The sequence below is a fragment of the Nematolebias whitei genome, chromosome 9 (assembly GCF_014905685.2).
Source record: "Nematolebias whitei isolate Nwh7 chromosome 9, NemWhi1, whole genome shotgun sequence".
NCBI lineage: Eukaryota > Metazoa > Chordata > Actinopteri > Cyprinodontiformes > Rivulidae > Nematolebias > Nematolebias whitei.
In genome coordinates, this window is record NC_056506.1 from 40098075 (window position 1) to 40122515 (window position 24441).

Below are 24441 nucleotides of genomic sequence, written 5' to 3' on the forward strand. Positions count from 1 at the left end.
GATGAGATTAGCGCCCCGCCATGGCAAGTTATCTAGGGGAAACACTGAATAGCCTATGCTAGGTTATCTACACGTTAGCTTGCTAACTTGAGAGGCACATAGCTAATGACAAGCGAGTTGAAGGATTGAAGAGAATTTATTATTGATTATTTTATTTTACAGGTCATTTAAAACAAACTTAACATGCTCTGTTCGCCAAAACACACTGCACAGTATTGCTCCCTGCTTCAGTTGTGCTGAAAGTAGGACTGGACGGTTTGGCCAAAACTTTTATCACAATATATTTCTTAAATTTGGTCAATAACGATACAATACCAATATTAATGTAAGCAATATAAAAGCCTCAGAAAAACTGTACAAATAAATTAATGTTCACTTTTTGTTGGTGATTTCAAATTTCTTTGAAGACTAAATACAGTCAAACATAAAACTCTCAACTTTTTCAGTATAAATAGTTTTAACTGTAAACAACATAACCTAACCCATGCAGCAAACGCAGACGTGCACGGGTTTCTCTTTTGATACAGCTGGGGGTGTTGTTTCAGGGACACACTGGCTCAAACCTTAATTGTGCTTCATCTTCTGACTCTCGGCATATTCTGTCAAGTGGAAACTCTTCAGATGGTGGAACAAGTTAGATGTGTTCCCATCGCTAGTTGGAACGACTCTCCGTCACATTTTGCAGAACACTGACTGAAACCTGCAGTTTATCAGATCTTAGCAAGCTGAACCACTTCCACATCGCCGAATTAATCTTTCCTCTCATCAATTATGTCATCTGCTTTCTCTTCGCTTGTGAAAGCTTGTTCAGTCACATTCTGACGGTCATGGGCGCTCATTTTGAAGCAAAAACTTACTGCGCATTGAAGCTTAATCTAGCCTGCTACCGCTGACTTCTTGGAGCTGTGTTGTACGTCACCACGCACTTACGCAGTTGCGTCACGGCTTTTTCTGTTCAGGTTGAAACTGAAGCAGCTGCTTCAACCCGAACAGAAAAAGAAATGCGTCAGTGAAACACTGTAATCATAGCGTAATGTACATCGAATTATCGAAAATGTGCTTAAAACTCATGTTGCCGTTATTGAATAAAAGTATATCGTGATATATATTGATATCGAATTATTGTCCAGCCCTAGCTGAAAGTGAAACTTAAAGTGAACGTGATGACTTGAAAGTAGTCTGCATGTTTTATCTGCTGGATACATTGTACAATTACAGCTGATTCCCAGTATTTTAAGGGTAAAAATTAGAAGTGTTTATATATGCGCATAATGGGACCATTATTACAAATATCAATAGGTCCCCAAATGCTTATATGGGCCTAAAATATCAGCCCTACCAATATATTGGTTGGGCTCTAGTATTAACACTTGATATGAGACTCAGCTTGTTCTCACTTTACAAACGGAGCAGAGTTTTACTCTGTTTATTCTTTAGTTTCACTGTTTTTTGAATTGCGCTGCTTAAGGTGGCTGCATGTTGGAGTAGCTCTCTTGCATTCATTCTGAGATTTTGCTTTTGAAAATGTTAATTATTCGTTTTTCTGGATGCAAATCGCTTTTTTCGGATTTTTACTTCCTCTGGTATCAGATGCTGTGCAGCTGGAAGAATTTTTACTGAAACCTTTTTACTTTTGGACAGTTGTTATGATGCGTAGCCATGACAACAAGGTGGCTTTCTACAACTGGAAGCAGCTGGTTAACATCTCAAAAGCTCAAATATTACCTCAACTACTGCCCAAATTCCAAATGAGTTAAAAGGAGGTGCCATAGATGCATTCCCATCTACCTGGAGGCGGTGCTCGAATGCCTGACCATTGAGATCTTGGAGATGGCGGGAAACATGGCTTGTGACAACGGGAAGACCGAGATCATCCCCCAGCACCTGCAGTTTCGTCAGTGGCGACGAGGGGCTCGGCAGGCTGCTGGGAGGAATCGCCATCGCTCGAGGAGTTCTGTCTAGAATTCAGGTGGTCCTGCTGCCCAAGAGGACCGAGAGGTTTGCTGGGTCTGCGTAGACGGATTGGCATCTGCAGCCAGTTTCTTCAGATCCGCTGTGGGACGGACTGCTACAAGAGATCCTTCTTGCCCACAGCCATCATCATCTAGAACAACTAATGAAACCAGGATGATGAGCTACAACAACAATTGATTTCCCTTTGGGATTAATAAAGTATTTTTGAATTTAAATTTGAGTTTTTGTTTTGTATTTGTACAATCTCTGAGTAGATGTCACATTAGCGTTCGGAGCATTTGGGGGCTAACATTTATAATGTCAAAGTGTGTAAAGTCACAGCTGTATCTCTTTCGGCTTGTGTAAACAACTTGCAGTGTGAATGGACATAGTAGGTAAAGGAAAAAGTTTGGATCTCTTTAAATGCAATTCACATTTAAATTGATCTTTAATGGTAAATGGATCAGTGGGTTTAGAGAATATTTTTTAACATAAAAAATGTCCATCATGTCATAAGATGTCATTTTCTATTGATTTTGTCCAACTAATATGAGCATCACCTCCTTTTTATAGGATGACTTCACTGTTAATTATTTCAAAAACAGGCAACAAATTGTTAAAATAATAATTTGTTTTTATTTACAATGTCAACACTGTAGCTTTATGATCAGATTTTTATTGGTTTAGAGGTCATGTAAACCGTCATATAGGAATATATAAATGTATCAGTTATTAATGCAGTTCAGAAAACCTTTCACTACCTGAAGAAACTTGTCTCGGTTCAAATTTTTAGGTTGTGTTAGTAAAAAAAACGCACAAAAATAGGAATGAACAAAATGTAATCGATGCTTTTATGCATCATTAGTCATTGTTGGTGAGCAGTTTATCGTATTAACAATCCATTATTATTATCTGCTGGTCTTGTGCTGTGCTGTCTCCTCGTTTTTCATGTTTATCGTAATTAATTTTGATTTCTCTGCTGTTTCTATTACCTCCGTGTTTGTTTTCACTCGAAGCTGTTTTTCCATGGGGGGGGGGGGAGTCAACACATTATCTTTCACAAATAGATCCATAGATTGATTTTAGATGCTTTTTGTGTTTGGTTGTAGCGCAGCTGTTCACAAGCTGAGGTCCAACGTCAGAATTGTATTTTCGTTTATCTCTTTAAAATTATGACCACACTGTGGTAACACAATTCTGGCTCCTGGTGACGTTCTTTATGATTTGATGGATTTATAACCAGCTCTGAGTCAGAAGAACCTCTGTTGTCAGTCCTAAAGGTTTTATGCACTTTTACAGTGTAGTTGCTGTTTTGTGTGAGATACTTTATGGAGGCTACAAAGAGATTTGCTTTTGTGCAGCAAATGTTGTCAAAATTTTAGCCAACTCTGTCTGCATCTGTAATTTATTGCAGCCGGAGAAAGCCCTAAAAGTCTAGTAGAAAGCTGGACAATACTGTCGAAGCACAGATTGGTGAATCTTCAGATTATCCTCAGATTTTCACATTAAAGTGACACTGAACAGCCTTTAATTTGTTTTCCTTCATCACTGTGATTCTTTAATCGCCAAGGATGAAATTACAGGATCCACATTGTTAATTTGTGCTTTTGGAAGAAATGTTTACCAAAACTTGACACAACCTGTTGTTGTTCCGGTTTTTAACTGTGGTCAGATGTTTTTAATTGTTAACTCCAAATTTACTCACCAACAAATAACTGTCAGTTTAATGTTTAGATGACAGGACTGCCATTTGTCCAGTTTGTGAAAACTCAGACCACTGAAACCATTTGTGTGTTTGGTTCACATAAAAAAGTGTGTTTAACCCCAGCTTAAATATACACAAGTGTTTGTAAATTTGAGTGAATAACATATAGATAGCCAATTAGATGTCTTCAAATTAATAAGGAAATCTTGTAATGGAAAGAGCTCTTTTTTTTTCTTTTGAAAACCACCCAATATTTGCTTCACAAGTCTTTAAACCACTGAAAGGTAATTATTTAAATACTTACATTAATTATTTATCTTCAATTTGTGTAATTTATTGAGTGTTTAATTTAGTTATTGTATGTAATTATTGAATTGAGTATGTCATTTTGTTGTGCTTCGGTGCAATGACAATAAAGCTGATTCTGATTTCACTCAATTGCGATTAAAACCACAAACGTGGTCAAATCAAGTTCACATATAAAGTTCATTTTATGCACAATAACAGTTTAAAGCACTGAGGAACAAAAGCATAAAAACATTTTAAGAGACGAGCAATGATGAAACAAGGCAGCAAATGGTTTTTAGAAACGGTAATTGCATTTTGTTTTAAATTACTTAACGTATGATAGAGAAGATAAAATAGGTAAATCATACAAATCATTGTATTGAGATTGTATGTACATTACAAATTTAAATATGTATGTTTGTAGAAATGTATATAAAACAAGAGTAGGATTACTCTTATATAGGCATATTTAACTACTTTTGTTTTTGGAGAAGTAAAAGTGTTCTGAGTAATTTTGTTTTTCATTCATTTCTGTAATTTATACAGGCACTGTAAAGTTTTGGAAGATGTATATTGGCCATAGTATCACACCCTAATTATTCTGTTACAAATGAAAAAGAACCATCATGACTTGTTACTCACTCGTACTTCTAGAGTTTTTCATATGCCAGGATATGAGTCATTGAAAGCAGCACCGTCTCAGGGTTTATCTCTTGCGCAGTTGCAAGTGTAACGCACACAGTTGTAATTTGACAATGAGGCCAAAGATGACAGAAATAAGCAGCTCCTGACGATGTGCGCTCTTGCTCTACATGTACTTCTCCGTTACTACTACTCATCTGACCTGACGTGGAAACTGTCTGCAGTGGATCGCTGACTGTCTCTGACTCTTCTAGTAAGAGTTTACAGTTTGCATCCACTCAGTGTGGACTAATCCAGTTAGTTGTCTTTCTCCCAATACCTGAGGTAAATGTCTTATTTTTCTAAAGTAATTTTCCACAAACCCTCAAAAGATTAAAGCTCACACTCGGACACATGCACAAAAGGTTCCATGTGTCAAAAATCTGAAACAGGAAAACGAGGATTGTTTTTCCCCTTGTTTTCGGTCGGTATCGTTTGATCACCTGGGAGATGTGGTCACAGGGTGTTGTAGTTTCCGTCTTTGTTGACTTGATGCTCAAACACACACTCCTTGTGTGTTGGCGTTCCATCTTTATTTTCCTGAACTTGAGCTGAAGCTCTTTAGAATGCTTCAGGATAGTTTCCATAATGCCATGGTCTGCTCTCTTTATGTGACGTCGCGTCGTATTTCAGTTTACACCAAAGTGTACTTTTGTCAGTTTCATCCATGTCCATTGCAAAGTTGCTTTTCATGGAAAAACCTTTGATTGTTGCTCAGATATCACAAACATGTTTATTATCCACCCGCTTCTTCCATTTGGGGTCACGGGGGTCGCCGGTGCCCATGTCAAACAATCACTGTGCGAGGGCGGGGTACACCCTGGACAGGTTGTTTATTATCTGAATTGTATTTTTCTTAATTTTGAATAGGTTTAAGAAAGTTTGACCTCGTATATTTATGTATTTTTGAATTTACCATTCTAATTAATAATTTAGAAGTCACATATATTATCTTTATGGGTGGCCAAATGTACCAAAATAAAATGATTACACATTAAAATATGTCATCAAATCAAACTGAAGTAAAAACAATATTGAATAAATCAGGAAAAATGTCACAATTTAATTTTTTTATGGACTGTGTGTGTTTTGTCTGTTAGCAGAATATATTATGAAACATTAATAATCATTGGATGTATTTCTACAACTAATTAACTTTTGAATTTTACCTACCATAAGATGGCTGCCACATCTCATCAACCTTAGCAAAACACAAAAATGACTTGGCTCAATCGATTTTACACATATTGAGCAAACATTTGATGTGGTGGTAGCTGAGAGTCTTTCCCATCACATACTTTGAACATTACCACATTGTCCTAGATCTTTGTGTGAAACTTTGGCATTCAAGATGACAAAACTCCTAATTATGCAAAAAGTGCTAAGCTTTAAGTATTGTATTTATTTCTTAAGCAAACATCGTCTCACTAGGCCTGTCACAGTAACAAATTTTCCTGGGCGATTGTCTCAGAAATTATTGCGATAAACGATATTGTTTGAAATTTGACAATAATGAATAATTATTGTCAAATTTAAGAAGAAATTTTGGTTAATTTGTTTTGTGTGTAGTACCTTTTTTTTTTTTTGACCACCGGATGGCAGTGTAAGACTGCTTGAACCGAAGGATGGATAGTGAGGGAGCGAGCAGCGTGTCTCTAAGAAAAATGGGAAGGAGGCCTCTTGATGTGACATGGGCTGTCTCTCTTTGGTTCTCAAAATGGCAGACGCTCTGTGTGGTTTGAGCTCTTTAGCATAGCATTTTTCACACAAAGCTTTAAAAAAAAATAAGTAAACAAGTTTTCAGCTTCTTTTTGCAGAGAAAAACAACTTTTTACACGAAGGCACAGGTTTCAACTGTGAATTTTGGATCTCGACAAGATGGAGGGGTTTTTGTTTCCCCCCCCGAGGTCGGCCTGTTAGCTTAGCTCGTAGCTTAGCTTCTCAACTTAGCTGCTTTTAACGATCCAAAAACCTAATTTTGGACTGTTAAAACAGATTTTAAAGAGAAAAGAGAAAGGGAGGGGTCAGTGAAGTGCACCGGAGTTGAGCTTTTTGTCTTCCAGTGTCTTCAGTAGAAAGAGACAAAGAAACGATAAAGCCGATAAATGAAAATGAGGTTGATAATTTACATTTATCATGCGATTAATTTATTTATTGTTTATCATGACAGGTCTACGTCTCACATAAATAATCAGACCAAATTAGTTGTTTTCTGTGGCTATTTTAATTTTCTACACAATAGAATAAAAAAAAAAAAAAAACTTTAATTATGGAGTCATTTCTTGTGCACTTCAGGTGTAGGATGTAAATATCGTGTGGTTTTATATATATATATATATTTATATATATATATATATATATATACGTACCGTGGTTAGCGTCATTTTATAAATTTGACCTCAAATCTTAATCTTTCTTCCTCCCTGCAGGCTTGACGATGGGTTGTGTCAGGAGTAAAGAGGACAAGGGTCCGGCCTTGAAGTACCGACCCGACAACTCCAATGCCACACAGGTCAACGCTCACCTGGGCCACTATGGGCCTGAACCCACCATGATGGGTCATTCACCTTCTGCGAAGGCACAGAACAACAGCCACACCTCTGCTCTCACACCTTTTGGTGGAACGTCTTCAGTCATAGCGCCATTTGGAGGAGCCTCCACTTCCTTCACCTCTGTGGCTGTGAACACCCCCTTCCCCAATGTGATCTCAGGTCAGTTTGTAGATTTTAACGTTCTGTATTAAATCAAACAAACTACATTGATTGCTTGATTATTATTATTATTTTTTTTAAATTATGAGGTTCCAAAATATTATTAACATTGAATTTAAAAGCTTCATTGTTTTTTTTTAATTATTATTAAACTTCCCAAATCAATTTAACTCATCGTAATCATTTAATTTACAAACGCCAAAGAGAAGTAGAAACAGTCTCAGCTGTGTTCAAACTTTCCATTTTGTTGTCATTATGTTTAAAACGACTTCAGCATACGCTCTGCTGAACATTTATTATTCACGAGATGTTACAAACAGCAGATGTCATGCAAATTAGACATTTAAAAGGACTTAGCCAAAATGTCAAAACTACCCAGAAACCCAAAATAGGCCTAAAGTATGGGAAGCAATGCAGCTGGCGTGGCCTCTCGTGAGCCAAATAAAACAACTACATGCACAGAATTCATTGGTAGTCTGCAGCATTAAGTTCTTATTACCAGCAGCGGTTTGACTTTAGTTGGGAATGTGCCTGAATTAAATTGACCCTTGGTGACATGTGGATCATTATTGATTTCAAGGGGTTAATTATTCAGTAAACGTCTTTAACGAGTGATCCATGCACACATACATCCATGTTTTTCTTTCCTTGTTTAAGTCTTGACATGGAGATATGGCTTTCCTGATCCTATTATTTTTATTTGCCGTTGCACCTGGATGCTTACCATTAACAACTAAACCAATCAAACAAGCATTTAAGGTTGTAGGGTCCAACAGCTTGGTCCCCTCCAAGCTGTTGGACCTCATAAGTGTAGTCATCTTCCACTGAGACCCCTTAGTCCATTTGTTGTGCTTCAGGAGGGTAAAGTGGCCCGAAGGGCTGCTGCAGATCCAATTCTGCTTAATTAGTTTTCCTCCATACCATAAATATATGAAGAGTCCTGTCGTCTCTTGGCATATTGTCAGCTGTCAGTTCTTTTCATTAAATTGAAAAATGATTAAATGACATCGATTTGATTCTCTGATCTAAATTGTCATGATAACCGCAGGATTTGAGAACTGCAGAGAGAATAATCTGCTTCCCTGATGGGTTTTTAAAAATAATAAATCACAGCTGAGCGGCCTGCTTGTATTTTTAGCCTGAACTGAGGCCCAGGAAAAGGGTTATTGTAAAAGAAAGCTGATATTTTGTTGTTTTGTTTGTTTATACCTTCCTGATGCCCAGTTCTTTGTTGTTTTTAGGTGGAGTGACATTTTTTGTCGCTCTGTACGACTACGAAGCGAGGACGTCTGACGATCTGTCGTTCAAAAAAGGGGATCGCTTTCAGATTATTAATAACACGTAAGTGCATGCGCATTTACACCAATAAAGACCTGCTGTATTAGTGTGTGTATGCATGTGTGTGTGCACACGCGCATGTGCGTTTAATCCCTGGTTGGATTCAGGTCTGACATTAAGGCTGGGATCTGGCTGGGTTAATGGCTTCCTTTAATGGGCCATCTGTTAAGATGCCACCATTTCTCACTTGGCACAGATTTTTCCTGTTCAGGGAGTCAAATTTGGGTTACACTGTTAAACATACTAATACTTAAAATCTAAATGGTACATGTAATTATACATTTAGATCACATTCTTGGAGAACATTCCCCTTTTCTCAGTTTAGTACTGTTAAAAACACATGTTTCAGTTTTTAATCATTTTAAGTCAAACCAAATAGATAAATCTGATTCATAGAAAGAAATACATCCATAATGTTACCTCCCTGTCATTGGAAAAGATTAATTATATGGGCTCCACACACATTTTATCTATGGTTTAATATCTGATGATGCTGCACTGTTTCCCCCCACGCGTACACATCTGAGACAACTGGCAGAGCTCCAAGTGTCGAACAAATCCTGCTCTCCTCATTCATCACATGCCGCATCCCATCCCGCCGCTGTCTACCCTAGCATGGCTTTTATAGTGATGAAAATGCCATCTGCTTTCAGGGGAGAGGTGGGAGAAAGACAGATTAGATAAAGTTTGTTAAAATGCCACCAGACACATTTTCTCTGCATCTCAGTTCCTCCTCTCCGAATATAAACTCGAACATCTGCTATTCAACACTTCCACTTAGAGGCTGGAGATGCAGCTTCATATTTTATCACAATATTATGAGTAAATTAAAGATATTTATAATAAACGTTGCAAATAAAATCTCTGATTGCAGTTTGGGGGTTTTGGGGGGGGGGGGGGGCAGCATTTAATAGGACAAACAAATCAAGAGCATTTTCCATCTTGTATTTACTATAAACTGCTTATGACGGTGAGTATTTTGCTATAAATGTCCTGCAACATTAAGCTTTATAATAGTAGGAACATAGCCAAGTTAAATCCAAGCCCTATAAAATTATAGGTTGTTTATTTTTTCCACTAATCTCAAGTGAAAGTATAAAAGAACCTCCTAACATAATTTCTGAAGCAGTTTAAATTGGCATCTTTTCAGGAGTTGTCATAATACTGATAAAACTCACCTTCAGTTTTAAGTCCAAATGTCAACAAAGAGCATCAATACAAACATTTTATAACCATTTAACATGAAAACCTGGGCCGAATAACCGCATTTCCATAAACTGCTCGGTTTTCCTGTCATTCAGACTGTAGCGAGTCATTGTTGCAACAATTTGTTCATTGAGTCATTTGTTTACTTTTAAACTGCACACAGCTGTTTTTGTTGTTTGTTGTTCTCTTTGGCCCTGTTCAGACCAAACACTTAACACGTTCCGGCTGTTTCAGTGTGGACAGCATGAGCGTGTGAGCGTTCTCACCTGTTTAGAGTGGTTAAATCTCAGTTACTCACTCTACATCACAAATAAAATAAGTCACCTGAGCTATAATGTTTTTTTGACCTTTACACTGTTCAGTCGCTTGAGTTGCCTACACAATTAACTTTAATTACCTAACAGGCTCGATACTATGTAAGAGATGTAAAGGAGCATAAAACAATTAGTTGCGTCAGAGCTCACTATCAGCACAAAGATGTTGAAGATTTTAACCCTTAGGTTTAATTAGGTAAATATTTGTGACTTATCGTTGATTTATTGCTCTTCTGTAACCCCGTAAGAATGACCACAAAAGGTCCAATCAGCTCTAAAAACTTTCAGAACAAGCTTCAGTCTAAACACAAACCCATCACACGACCAGCTAATGTCGACATTTCAACTGGGAAAAAGTCAAATAAACATTGCACAGAAAATTTTGCCAAGACACTTCCAGGTAATAACTTTGCTGCCTATGATGGGTTAGGTCTGTGGTCCTAGAGTGTGGGCTAGAGTTGCATTCAGGCCCAAATATCTGATCCGACCCAGCTCCAGCCCACAGCCATCATTTTCAAACCCCACCCAACCCGATTAAATAACAATAATTACGGGTCCGAACTCTGAAAATACCCCAACATTTTTAATTAGTTATTAACGGTCGGGGACTCGTGGTTGAATAAAAGGGGCAGAAGATCAGAGCTGAGGGAGTGTTTGTCCTTTCATGGCCGTCAAAGAGCATTAAAATCCTGTTTCTGCCTGCATTCTTCTGCATTACCGAGACATGGACTGCACTGACACGTCAGCTTTGGGACCTGTTTGGGTTGTCAGCTGCATGCGTCCGCTAAGTGCAGCGGCTAAATGAACGTTGGGCAATGGATTGCTTCCTGGCAGTACAGTCCGTCTGAAGCTCAACTGAACTTTTTACCTCTTTCAAGGCCGGTCAGCTCGCGGTGAAATGGCCGCATGCAGCTGGTGAAGGTATGGCAAGCCATGTTGCTATATAATTGGATCATGGCTGATCTGCTAACCTAATCAAAAGCCTGACCTGCCCATCCAGCACATTATCGTGTCCTGACCCACCCCGAATTCGGGTCGGGCCAGGTTTTGGGCCCGTGTTAGAAGTGACAGCTCTACTAGAGTCACAGTCGAGCCGCGCATTGTTTGTTTTTAGCTAGCTAATATTGTGCGCAGCTAATTAGCGCTACACCAGTACAGACACGTTGGGGGGACACAGTTCGATTTGGTAGTTCGGCACGCTCGGTTCTGTTAACGGGGCGGTGCGCCCCGCTTGTATAATGGTAGGGGAAACACTGACGTATTTACGTCATGAAATTAGCATATCATAATTTATTTTCCCGGGCAAGGTTTTTTTTCCCGGTATTATCGTGAGCAATGTGATATGACCCAGCCCTAGTGTGGATCAGGATGGTTTGCATTCAGACTCCCAAAATAAGGTGGACAAAATGGTTGTAGACCACCTCCAAAGGTAGTCTGTGTGAAATGTCTTCAAAGCATATCGAGTGTTCACATTTGTATTTGTGAAAGTCAGATACCTTCAGATTGTTTGGTATGGATGTTAGAACCATGTCTGAACAGGGTCTTTATGTCCTTTATTGCTTCAAATGGTGAAACAAGTTTATTTCCACCTTTTTAACTGTATAATTATTTCCACATTGTAGAAGAAATCACACTTTCCTCTTGTATCCAAACCACCTTTATAACATTGAAGTAAATTTTGGGAGTTTTGTGCTGCAACAGAAGCTAACATACTGCTCTCACTGTTTAACATGTTGATGTGGACTCTAGGGGGTTTAAACTTTTCGTCTTATTGACTTGGTAAGATTACACTTTTGTATCCTGCATGAAGAGAAAACCGGTTTTCTTCTGGAAAGTTTCATTTGGCACAACCCTAAACCCAATACTGTTTTGGCTCCATAGATTCATTAGCATTTTGAATATGTAGCGGGTCTGAAGAAGAGAAAGACTTAAAAGTCCAAAATTCAGGCCAAAGCAATTGTTTTTACAGTTTCATGTTAGTAGGTTGATATGACTTAAAGGTGACTTTAACCCAAAGCCGACCTTTGCCTCCATAATGATGATTTATAATTCTGATACAGCAGGATGACACGTGAAATGACCTTGGTGGTTTTTTTTTGTTTGTTTGTTTTTTGCTTTAGTCCAAATGAGAATAGGTGGATTGTCTGTTAAGCTTTTGTTCGTGTTTAAAAAGCTTCTCGTCTGTAATATGTTTCTCTCTTTAGGGAAGGTGACTGGTGGGAGGCCCGCTCCATCAACACAGGAGAGAAAGGTTACATCCCCAGTAACTATGTGGCACCGGCTGACTCCATACAGGCTGAAGAGTAAGAATTCAAACCGTTGTTCAAACCTCCTGTTTGTCACAGTTTCTGCCAAACTTTTTCTCTTATTTTTCTGATCCCTAGCTTTTTATTCTCTTGTTTTGCAACCCACAAAATTAGTTTCTCCCAAAGTGAAAAATGCAGCTGGGGCAGAGAGTGGAGGGAACCGTTGGCGCTCTTATTGTTGTTCATCTGGTTTGACAGAAACATAAAGGGTCTATGATCGTGCTCACACACACTTTAGGCCTGATTTCTCTTTGGCTCTCAGATTTTCTTTGACATTTTTACAAATGGTGGATGTTTTAGAAACTCATCCAAATATAAAATGTGAGAGGGAAAATATAGATGGGGATAAACATCCAATTAAGTTTTGCTTTACTTCTTAAATAGAGTGCGTACCTGTTACTGACAGGTTGCAGGATTGCCTGGTGAGACGTTGCAGCTCGTTGGCAACAAGACTGAACATGTGGGAGTTTCTTGAAATAGAAATTTTGCTCTTCACAACATAAGAGTAGGATTGTTTATTGCTGGGAGCTCTTTATTTATAGAAGTTTTGACTTTAAACCATAGCGGCTGTCTCCATGATCCTCCATCTGCCTGAACAGACCAAACTCTACGGAACAGTTCGATTCCGTGGGGAACTTTGAATGTCCTGTGTCTGCCGGACCCGGTTCTGGAAGGCAGTCATCGTCCGTTGCCGCGGTCATTATTATCATCATGCTGCTAACGGGATTACACCGCTAATAGCACCACGCTACTAGCAGAACCACACTGCTAACAGGACCACGTTGCTAACATAACCACGCTGCTAACAGCACCACGCTGCTAACAGCACCACGCTGCTAACAGCACCACGCTGCTAACAGGACCACGCTGCTAACAGCACCACGCTGCTAACAGCACCACACTGCTAACAGCACCACGCTGCTAACAGCACCACGCTGCTAACAGGACCACGCTGCTAACAGCACCACGCTGCTAAAAGGACCATGCTGCTAACAGCACCACGCTGCTGGCAGTACCACACTATTGGCAGTACCATGCTACTAAAAGTAACTGTGTTTTTATAACACTATTTTTATTTTAGTTGCTTATTATTGTTGTATATTGTTGTCTGTACTCTATATGCTGTTTGTCTAAAACAGGTCTCTCTTGAAAATTAGTTGTCGTGACTCAATGAGAATACCTGTATTTTTTTCTTCTTCTTTCGGCTGCTCCCTTCTTCAATGGTCGCCACAGTGAACTAAGTTGCACGAAGACTTGACAATTATTTTTACACCGGCTGCTCTTCCTGACCCAACCACAGACCACCGAGCTACCACAGCGCTCTGTGTGGAGCAGAGAGCTGCTATCCAGGACGCCCAGATGGTGGGGTTACAGGCCTTGCTCAGGGGCCCAGATTGGGGCAAATGAGGATGGAGGCAGGTGTGGGTGCTTCACCAACCCCACCCACATTTTGATGTCGTCGTTACCGGGAGTTGAACTGGTGATCTTCTGATCACAGGTCCGCCTTCTCTAACCTCTGCACCACCACTCCCTTAGAATACCTGTATAAATAAAGGTTAAACTAAAAAAAAATATGTATTGAAATTAGGAAAACACTTCAGGGTCTAGAGCAATGTTGATAATTAGCTAGTAGGTTGACTTAAGTTGGATTTTGTAATATTGGCTTGCCTTTGTCTGGTTTTGAGCACAACACACAACAAGTTACGCAAAGAAATTCTTATTGGTGAAGGTTGCATGGCGGCTAATATAACTTCCCGTCAACCATTTTGGTGTCACAACAGAAAAGCATTTCTCTTGTATTGATTAGATCTTATCAGTTCATGTGATTGTCTTTTTCTCTTTCTATAGGTGGTACTTTGGTAAAATGGGCCGCAAAGATGCAGAGCGTCTCTTACTGCTTCCAGGGAATCAACGGGGCACTTATTTGGTACGAGAGAGTGAGACAACAAAAGGTAAAGGAACGGTAATGCAACGAGAAGAATATTGGTATTTCCTCTCTCATGTGGTTGCTAATTGCAGTTAGTATTATGGTCATGCGTTTGAGGAACTGAAGGGATCTTAAAGTTGTCCCAAAGCAACTGCGTGCAAAATGTTATGGAACATTTTTCTTGTTTCTTCATGCGTCCTTTTGTTGTTGGGGCAAGATTTAGTTTGGATTAAGAGATAGTTGCTAAGACACGAGGAATGTCCGTTTCAGTTTGTTGGTACATGACTTGGATATGGGGGAAAGAGAAATGACAGAAGAACAAACATTTTTCACCCACTGCATCATTTTTAGTGCGACTTTGTAGTTTAAATCATGTTTAATTTACGTGTAATGTTAGGCATGATTTTAAAGAGCTGCTTTTACAAGGAAATACATCCGACCTGATTTCCTTTGAATTTTAAAGGTGCCTACTCTCTGTCTATACGCGACTGGGATGATGTGAAGGGAGACAACGTCAAGCACTACAAGATCCGCAAGCTGGATAGCGGTGGATATTACATAACCACACGAGCCCAGTTTGAGACCCTACAGAAACTGGTGAAACACTACACAGGTATGCAGCCCACTCACTACTAATCAGCATGCAGGTAGTGTTCGGCTGCAACTTGGACAAACCCTTCAGCTCAGGGCAAATTGTTTAAATTTCTCATGTTTTTAAGATTAATTGTTGTGTAATTTAGACAAATATGAGTCATTCAGGGTGGTGTTTTTTTCCTTATGTGGGCTGATGCATGATAAGTTTTTGTTTCCTGGTCTTGTTTTATACAAGGTTATTGAGGAAAAAAACAAGAAATGTACCCTTTAAGTTCAATGTTGCACTGTGTTAGTATTTATAACAAAATTAAAGTTAAAATGTGTCGGCAACGTGTGGAAAATGTAAATACAGTTTCAGTGCTGTGCCTATTTAGAAGATTTGATTAACAGTGTTTGATCAGGAGGGATTTAATCAGCGGATTTATTAGCAAGTGAGAGCTCTTTTATAAAAACAGTGGTTTGTAAATTGAGAACGATTATTCACAAGTGAAATATTTTGGAGCTGTTGTCAAATTATTTTAAGGGCAGACGTCTCAGCAAGCAAGGCCCGAGATCAAACCGAACAACGTTCAAAGGAACAAAAACAAAAAAAGAGAAGCTATAACTTGGGCTTTGCAAGATTCAATTGTCATGCCTGATTTGAACTTTTATTTCATCACTGTATTGTTTTTAAAAGACTGAACAAGTATGGATTATTTAGGCAGATACCAATACAAAGCCATTTGTCTTAAAGAAAAGATCATGAAAGCAGGGCTCAAATTTGCCAAGTTGCAACTGAACAAATCACAATTATCCCTTTTTTCTTTGTGTTTTTCTCAGATCATGCAGACGGACTTTGCTACAGGCTGATGACTGTGTGTCCGACAGTCAAGCCTCAAACTCAGGGACTAGCTAAAGACGCCTGGGAGATCCCACGAGAGTCCCTCCGGCTGGAAGTCAAACTGGGGCAGGGCTGCTTCGGGGAAGTCTGGATGGGTAAGAAACTGTTCGCGCTGCACTCGGATGCGCAGCTCGTGTTTCAACAAGAGCTCACATGAAAATGAATTTGTCATTACGATGGTGTGTGAACCTTTGTGTGTGTATTTTTCATGTGTTGTTTATTTTGCCCTTTTATGGACATCAAAGAAAGCAGATGACTGAACCTGTACTATCCTACTTGCTTTGCACCAACGTGAAATAACTGAATATCGCTTTGAAATATTCAAAGTTTTGCTACTTGAAAAGCCAGTGTAAAATAAGAAGAAACAATTCAAGCGTTGTGCACAGAACTGTAGCTCTTTGTCATTCTTAAATTGTGTCAAACAACAAAAGTTCTCTTGATTCTGTTTGAACGCCTACGTGCAGATGTTTTTTTTGTTATAGTTTTTGATCAATACTTCAAAAGCCTGTTGTTGCTGCTTCAGCAGGTTTTATTTGGTCAGATTTTGTTAAATCTTTTGAAAACTGTCCTTTTTTTACTTGCTCTTTTTTAAAAGATGCAATTGATTTACTTTATTATCTTTTGCTATTTAGCATTTCCTGTTAACGCACGCATAAATCCATATTATATTGTGAACAAATAAGATTGATCACTTGGTTGGTGTATACTTCTACAGCCATTAGAGCTTACATGCAGAGATAAAGCATCTTGTTTACGTGATTAAATTGTGTACATTTAATGTAAAAACAACACTGCAGCTGTTTCCATAGCCCCTTTGTACATGTGTGCTGACGCAGAGGGAAGTTAGAAACCCACTGCCACATTGGCCCACATGCAAAGAGCTGTTGCTTCTGTCCCACATGCAAAGAGCTCAGTGATCACAGGTCACTTCCTACGCTTTGTCTTCCCCCGCCTACATGCGAGAGCGGGGGGGGGGGGTGCTCTGAGCGAACATGACGCTCTTCTTTTATTGCTCAGTCTCTCATTAAGGCTGGCCTGCAGCAAGCCCTGGCCTGCAAGCCTCCGCTGTGCAACCCCAGGAATCTCTCCGTGCACGGCTTGTTCAGGATGATTTCCTGCTCTGCTGTGAATTTTTACTACGAACCCGCTCTGCTCACGTGTCTAGGGACATGTAGCTCTCAGATTTATTTTATTTTTTTGTCTCGAGTGTCTTCCTAAGTTGACACATCGTGCTCATTATTAGTTGCTGTCATCATCCTACTTTGGCCTTCAGCTTGTGTGTGCGCACGCAGTGTTTGTTTGGTGTGATTCATTCATGAAGGTCAGCCTTTTGACGGCGGCGGCAGATCTCCTGCCTCAGCTCATTGTGTGTAAGCAGGGCGTGATTAAGTGGCTTCCAACCAGGAAGTGCCTGATTATTTAAGTCTATGCGTTTATTTTTCCTCTGCTGCTGCACTTGTGAGAGCACTGACACACAACTGCAGCATGGTGGTTGATGTTTGCTTTTCTGTCACTTGAAAGGGAATAAAAAAAGCTTAAATCATCTTGAAGCATTTTTATTTAAAGTGTCTTAAATGCAATTTTAATACATTTGAGTCGGTGTTGGTTATTTGACTTTTGTTGTGTTTTTGTTCAGGCACATGGAACGGGACTACTAAAGTGGCGATCAAGACGCTGAAGCCAGGCACCATGTCACCAGAGGCTTTCCTGGAGGAGGCTCAGATCATGAAGAAGCTAAGGCACGACAAGCTGGTGCCTCTGTACGCGGTGGTGTCTGAAGAGCCCATTTACATCGTCACGGAGTTTATGGGCAAAGGTGAGCATGGTTCAAAGTCCCAAACCAGAAGTGATGTGGACATGTTTGCGAAGGCACACGCCCACACTCCACTTATAAATCTTAGGTTTATAAAGCACAGATGTTTTAGAGACTTCACAAGTTGATCTCAACTCTGTACTGCTAGCTTTTATTCAAGCAATCCTTTTTTTCTGTCTAAAATATTTCCTACGTTTTTTTTTTAATCAGTCATCACCTGCCAACTGAACTTCCAGGCTCTTAGTTACTGTTTTTACAGCTTTAATAAATACTGCACAACATTCTACAAACTCTTTCCTTTATCCAAGCAACTTAAACAAATGCATATTGATTATGCAAGCACTGGCCTCAGCTTTACATCTTCCTCAGTTCTGTTGCCTTTTAAAACATACAAGTTAAAATCGGTACACTATAATATAGAAGCTGCCGTTAAGTTAAATTATGCAATGTCAGAATAATGGATCTGGATTCCAAGGGAAGGGAAAAACTGGGTTGCAGGTGGGTTCCTATTTTATTACAGAAAAAAACATATTTGCAAGAAAATAGGTTGGGTTACTTTTAAAACATAAATTAAAAATAGCACATTACAAATGTATTGCGTCTCTACAGTCATTTTGAACAGCTCATCATGTATTGAATGAAATGTTTTTGCTGGTTTATTTTTTATTTGATTTCAGCAAGGAGTTTAAAATAAATACGGAGGCTTTATTTAGTAAGATGTTTTTGACTTGTATAAACTGACTGCTGTAGTTTTAAGTTTTACTCCTCCAGAGTTTCAGGATTCCATTTTTCCCCCACAGCGAGCACAACGCTTTCATTGGTTGGCAGATCTGAACTGTCAGGTTTGGCATTGTCTTGCTGAAATACAGAGGTCCTTCTTTGAAAACTGTATCCCTATTCTTGCAAATGTTGCTTCAAAGCCATCATTATTGATGTTTTCACAGATATGCCACACACACCATTACAGTTACTGGCGTTGCCTACATATTATTTCAGGGTGATTGTTGCTCCTAAAGGTCTCAGGCTCTTATTATTAGTTTTGCTCTTTTATGAGTCTTATAATAATGCTGTGCTTTACTTATCAGAGCTGAGTAGGTAAAGGTTGTGCCTTATTTAAACGGTATATCAGCTGGAGTAAACAACATGGACTCACACCTCAACCAAAAGACTACTAGACATCATAACCAGGATGTTGAAGCTAAACAACATTGTTGGCTGTAATATTTAATATTAGCTCATATGTCTTCTAGGATTTACATTAACTTGCTGACAGTTGATATATGTTCTCTGTTTTCTACATTTATCTTGGTGGTGATTAATAACACAATAAACCTTGAACATTCTCACATAATGTTCCTGTTTAAGGTGACACATTCTGCCACTAGCAGATGTTTCTTTTCCCCCTCCTCTTAAGCAATAATCTGCTTTTTTCTGCTCGTCATACATAAATAAATCTAAATTTATATAGCTCCAAGTCACATCCGAAGTCATCTTAGGACACTGAACAGAAACATTAATATATATAAAACAGCATAACAATGAAAATTTATCCCATGACTTGAATATGATATTGGGATTACAGGACCGGCTCTAAATTGGTTTAAATCATATTTATTTGATTCCAATTTATAAATGTAAATCTTTTTCATACACCAAAGTTAGTCATGGAGTTCCTCAAGGTTCAGTGCTTGGACCAATACACTTTACCTTATATACACGTCCATTAGGTAAAGTTATTAAACAGCATGGGATACATTTTCATAATCACTGTAAACAAGTTATTAGTCATCTTCAATAAAAGTCTTCAATTTGTATAATTAAAAAATGTACCAGCATGCACCAGTCACCCTTGTCATGATGACTTCATACGTTCATCCTGAAATGTACTCTCAAAGGTGTACTCTAAACATATGAACAGATTAAAATAGAAATATGTAATTAAAGTTTTTGTAAAATGTATTTGAGCTGTTTACCTGTAACAATATAATTTATCTATTTTGACATTTCACTTAATTTATTTATGCTTAAAAATAAAGGTTAAGTGTACTTTGCATACTAATTCATTCTGTGTACTTTGGTTTTATTATAGTCTGTATAAAAATGCACACCGTGATGATCGTCGTCATGGGATCAGATCTAATAAAGTTTAACAGTAATCCTTTAAAACAAACCGGTTTTGTGACAACTTGATAAAAACGGATCTGTGTAAAAGCATTCATGTAGGTTTGTTGTAACGGTTGTGCTGAACTACGCCGACCCCTGCTGCATGTTTTTGTGCCGTCTTCACATTCTGCACTCCACTGTATTGATTCTGCTTGACAGGAGTCTTTTTTTTTTTTTTTACCCTGACAGGTAGTTTGCTAGACTTTCTGAAAGAGGGGGATGGAAAGTATCTGAAGCTGCCGCAGCTGGTAGACATGGCCTCACAGGTAGGAAGGAAACCTAAACACCAACGAAGGTGCAGCAGCTTCTTTTGTCTCTTACCAGCTGCTGTTATCTCTGTTTAGAGGTGATACTTCTAAGGAACACGACAAATAAAGTTCGGTTTGAGGGTGTTTACTGCCACGTGTGTCAAACGTTCATGCGATGTAAAGGCTTTCTGTTAGTTCCGCATCATATTTTAATTGTTTGCTACCCTCCCGTATCTCATCTTCATCACTTAACTGCCTGTAGCACTTCTACGTGTCTCACCAGAGGCTTCTTAAGCTCGCAAGTTCAGTCGCCTGCTCTGATCTGTTCTTAATTCGGCTCTCGACGCTCCTCTCTTCACTCAGCAGGGTGGAAAAGTCTGAGAAATCACTTTGACACTGACTGAAAGCAGAGACGCCTCAGAGGAAGCTGACTGCCAGTGCGAGGGGGGCTTTAAAGCTGCATTTAGAAGTTTTGTAATTGTTCAGAGTGCTGCAGGCTCACATCGTCTCTTTTGCTTTGTGTTCTTGAGTTTGCATTAAAATCTGTGATCAATGAAATGTCATTGCTACCATTTAAAAATAATTCAGATACTATTTTCTGATTACTGACCCCCTCCTCCTCCGTTGTGCTTCTGTCTCAGATCGCAGATGGCATGGCCTTCATCGAGAGGATGAACTACATCCACAGAGACCTGAGAGCTGCCAACATCCTGGTGGCTGATAACCTGGTTTGTAAAATCGCAGACTTTGGCTTGGCTCGACTCATTGAGGACAACGAGTACACGGCACGCCAAGGTGTGTGTTCAGATCTGACTGCATGGAGATATGTATTTGAATTTGAGGGTTTGTCCAGGAAATGAATATCTTAATTTTAAAATCATAATCACCTTCAGTTTGACTGTTAATATATTGTACTGAGGCTTTGGGCTGCATATTCCAAAAAAACGACAATGAAACAAAGAAAATGAACTCTGCATTGTAGAAAACGGCTAAAAATCTTTAAAATGGGATGTAACATTTCCCTGTTCCTCATTCTGAGTTATTGTTTTACTGTTTGTTAAAATGAAGAGTTTAGAAAAGTACTTTAAAATGGAAAAATAAACTGTTTTTGTCCTGAAAGGAATTAATCATCAGTCCCTACTTTAATTAAAATGCAAGAACACATTTTGTTTGTTAAATATTAGTTCTATTTTAGGCTTTAGAGATAAGTTGACTAAATTGTTTTATTTATTTTTTGTCATAAATGACTTTCTGGTTTTTAGAACAGTTTGAATCTAATCTAAAACTGAAATTTCTAAATGAAAGTAATCTTACCAGTTTCACTCATTTCAGTGCGTCTTTACTGAACTCTTGCTTTTTTTTTTTTTTTTTTTCACTTTAAAACGTAGGAGCTAAATTCCCCATCAAGTGGACCGCCCCTGAAGCTGCATTGTACGGTCGCTTTACGATCAAATCCGACGTCTGGTCTTTTGGGATACTACTGACAGAGCTGGTGACCAAAGGCAGAGTACCTTATCCAGGTAATAAGATCTTATAAGCACACATATGAACATGTGGGTTATCGTTATTGGGATTATATTGCACCCTCCATCCATCCATTATCTTCCGCTTGTTCTGAAGTCGGGTGACGGGGACAGCAGCCTGAGCAGGGACGCCCAGACATCTCTTTCCACAGCCACCTCTTCCAGCTCTTTGTCTTCTGGGAGGACCACAAGGTGTTCCCAGGCCAAATCGAGAGACATAGTCTCTCCAGCGTGTCCTGGGTCTTCTCCGGGGTCTCCTCCCAGTCGGACATGCCTGAAGCACCTCTAGGGAAGCATCCAGGGAGCATCCTTACCAGATACCCGAACCACCTCAACTTTCTCCTCTCGATGTGGAGGAGCTGCGGTTCTACTCCGAGTCTCTCCCGGATAACCGAACCTCTCACCCTGTCTCTAAGGGAGAGTCCAGCTACCCTGTGGAGGAAACTCATTTCAGCTGCCTGTATCTGTGATCTCCTTCTTTCTGTTGCTCCCCAGAGTTGATGACCATAGGTGAGGGTAGGAAGTAATGTAGACTGACCAGTAAACAGAGCTTTGCCTTACAGCTCAGCTTCCTCTTCACCACAATAGACCGGCACAGAGTCCGCAATACTGCAGATGCTGCACCAATCCGTCTGTCAATCTCACACTTTATTCTTCCCTCACTTGTGATCAAAACACCAAGGTACTTGAACTCCTCCACTTAAGGCAGAACCTCACCCTCGACCCGAATGAGCAGTCCCTCCCTGCTGTTTCAGCATGCTGTTGAACATCTGTCATCTAAAAAGGTTTTAATATCTCAGAGGAGAACAGAAATAGATTTCACTGATGGGAGCATTCCTGGTGTCCTGTGACTTGTACACTTGGGGGGGAAAGCCCCTTCATGATCCTGAGCTACTTATTAAAATCTGCATCCTTGTGTCCCCCCCGAAGCAAAGCTGAACTGGATTAGTGCTCCTCTTGTCACAACCTCACGATGCAGCTGCTCCATCCATCTCCTCTGTGTGTGCAGGGCCATCTGGTTCTGGTGGTCTTCTTGGTTGCACTGCAGATTGCTCAGTTTAGTCAACGTTGCTCCGTTTAATTAATTTTCTGGGCTTGTTTCCATATTTGAAGGTTTTTTTTCTTCAGATACACATGCCTTGCTGTTCATTTATTTTTATTGTTCAGTGTTTTTCTGTGCGACAGCGTTTGGACAAGCATCTGCACGCGTTCACATTTTGTTGTTTATTATGGTTTTCATGTGTAAAGTTAACTTAACACTGTCAGATTTATAACAGGTTGACTTAGAGTTCATATTTTAAGATGCAAGGCGTAAATCATTTTAGCACCGCAGCATCCGACATACCAGCATGCCACTGTATCCGGGTCTCAGCAGCTGCTGTGGACCCAGCCTCTCTGTTCCAGTGTGAGATAATCTGATCCCCGCTCTCCCATAGCCAGATGAAAGGAGGGGGGTCATGGCTGTAACCATGCCACCGACTCTGTGTCATAACCTCTTTTAGCTGCAGTTATGCTCCCAGAGGAGCTGTGTCACAGGGTTCTGTCTTGGAAAGGAATCCACGAGTCAAGGATGAAGCAGCACTGATTAGTATTCTGCCTGCGACCAGTGTGGACGGTGACAAACTGGAGTGTATTAATCACTTGCTCCTGTTAGGACACTGGAGTGTTGTCTTTGACATTAATAAGACCATTGTCCTTTAAAAGCCTTGAACACCGACTGCAGGTCTCACAGGAAATAACCCCATGTCCAGCTTTATTTGTTTTTTTTTTGGTTTTTTTACTTTCTATTCCTTGACACTGGTTTTTTGACCATGAGCCAAACGAGCGTCGTCAGTTTCAGGTTGCGAGTCGAGCTAGTTCTGACTTGGAGATTTTAAGTGTCCTCTTGGAATTGATCACTACATAATGCGTTTTGATGCTTTGATGATGATACATGTGAACTTGAACATGTATTGCCATAATTTTAGTTCTAATTACCCTCTCCAGGCCCCTCTTATCTCACGTTAATACAATCACAGTTTGGCTGGGGCTTTTACTTAACCTGTAGAATTTGTTCAGTTCTTTGTTGAGAACCAGCTCAGTTAGCCTGCTGTACCCTGATCAACAGCCAGAGGAGATGCAGAGATCTTCACACGTTCCTCTGGGGAAAATATTTGTATATATTTTCTATCTGATCAAGATACTCAAAGCGCTTTCCACTACAGTCTCTTTCCTCATTTACCCATTCATGCAGCACTCTACTAGATCTCTACAAAGCTAATTGAACAAATCATTCCAAAGAGACTAATCAGTGCTTTATCACATTCATACACCGATGGGACACACATCGGAGGCAACGAGGGGTTCAGTGTCTTGCCCAGGGACACTTCGACATGTGACTGCTGGTGGATTCGAACCCCCAACTCTTGCATTGGAGGACGACTGCTCTAACCACTCAGCCACAGGCGCCCATGGCACCTGACAATGATGAGCTGATTATTATGAAATATGAAGTGAAATGTAGAAATGGAGCAAAGTTTGCAGAAGCCTGGTAGATCTGGCAAACGATCCAGCATTCCAGTTCATCACAACTTTTGACCTGAAGGAGTTGGTATTCACCTGAGACGTTGCAGATCCTTAAGTATTTGCATGAGTCCAGATGACGGTTCCTGCAGATTTCCAATATGTCTGGGATCCAGACTGTTCATAATCTCTGGCTCTTATTTTCTGTATAATTTTGTTGGGGGGTGTTTAACTGATATTTGTCTTGCAGTGGCTGGAAAAGGGTGAAACTGATTATTAAACTAAGCTT

The 24441-nt window shown here is 39.6% G+C and overlaps 1 protein-coding gene across 1 annotated transcript in view; it reads left to right on the forward strand.

Annotated features, from left to right (window-relative positions):
* Nucleotides 1–24441, forward strand: part of yes1 (YES proto-oncogene 1, Src family tyrosine kinase) — a 30597-nt gene that overhangs the window by 4977 nt on the left and 1179 nt on the right. The window contains exons 2-11 of the mRNA XM_037682349.1: nt 7057–7338; nt 8580–8679; nt 12401–12499; nt 14351–14454; nt 14893–15042; nt 15843–15998; nt 17540–17719; nt 20069–20145; nt 20769–20922; nt 21516–21647. Of these exons, the coding sequence (XP_037538277.1) occupies nt 7065–7338; nt 8580–8679; nt 12401–12499; nt 14351–14454; nt 14893–15042; nt 15843–15998; nt 17540–17719; nt 20069–20145; nt 20769–20922; nt 21516–21647 (1426 nt within the window). The 5' untranslated portion in view covers nt 7057–7064. The remainder of the gene's footprint in view (nt 1–7056; nt 7339–8579; nt 8680–12400; nt 12500–14350; nt 14455–14892; nt 15043–15842; nt 15999–17539; nt 17720–20068; nt 20146–20768; nt 20923–21515; nt 21648–24441) is intronic.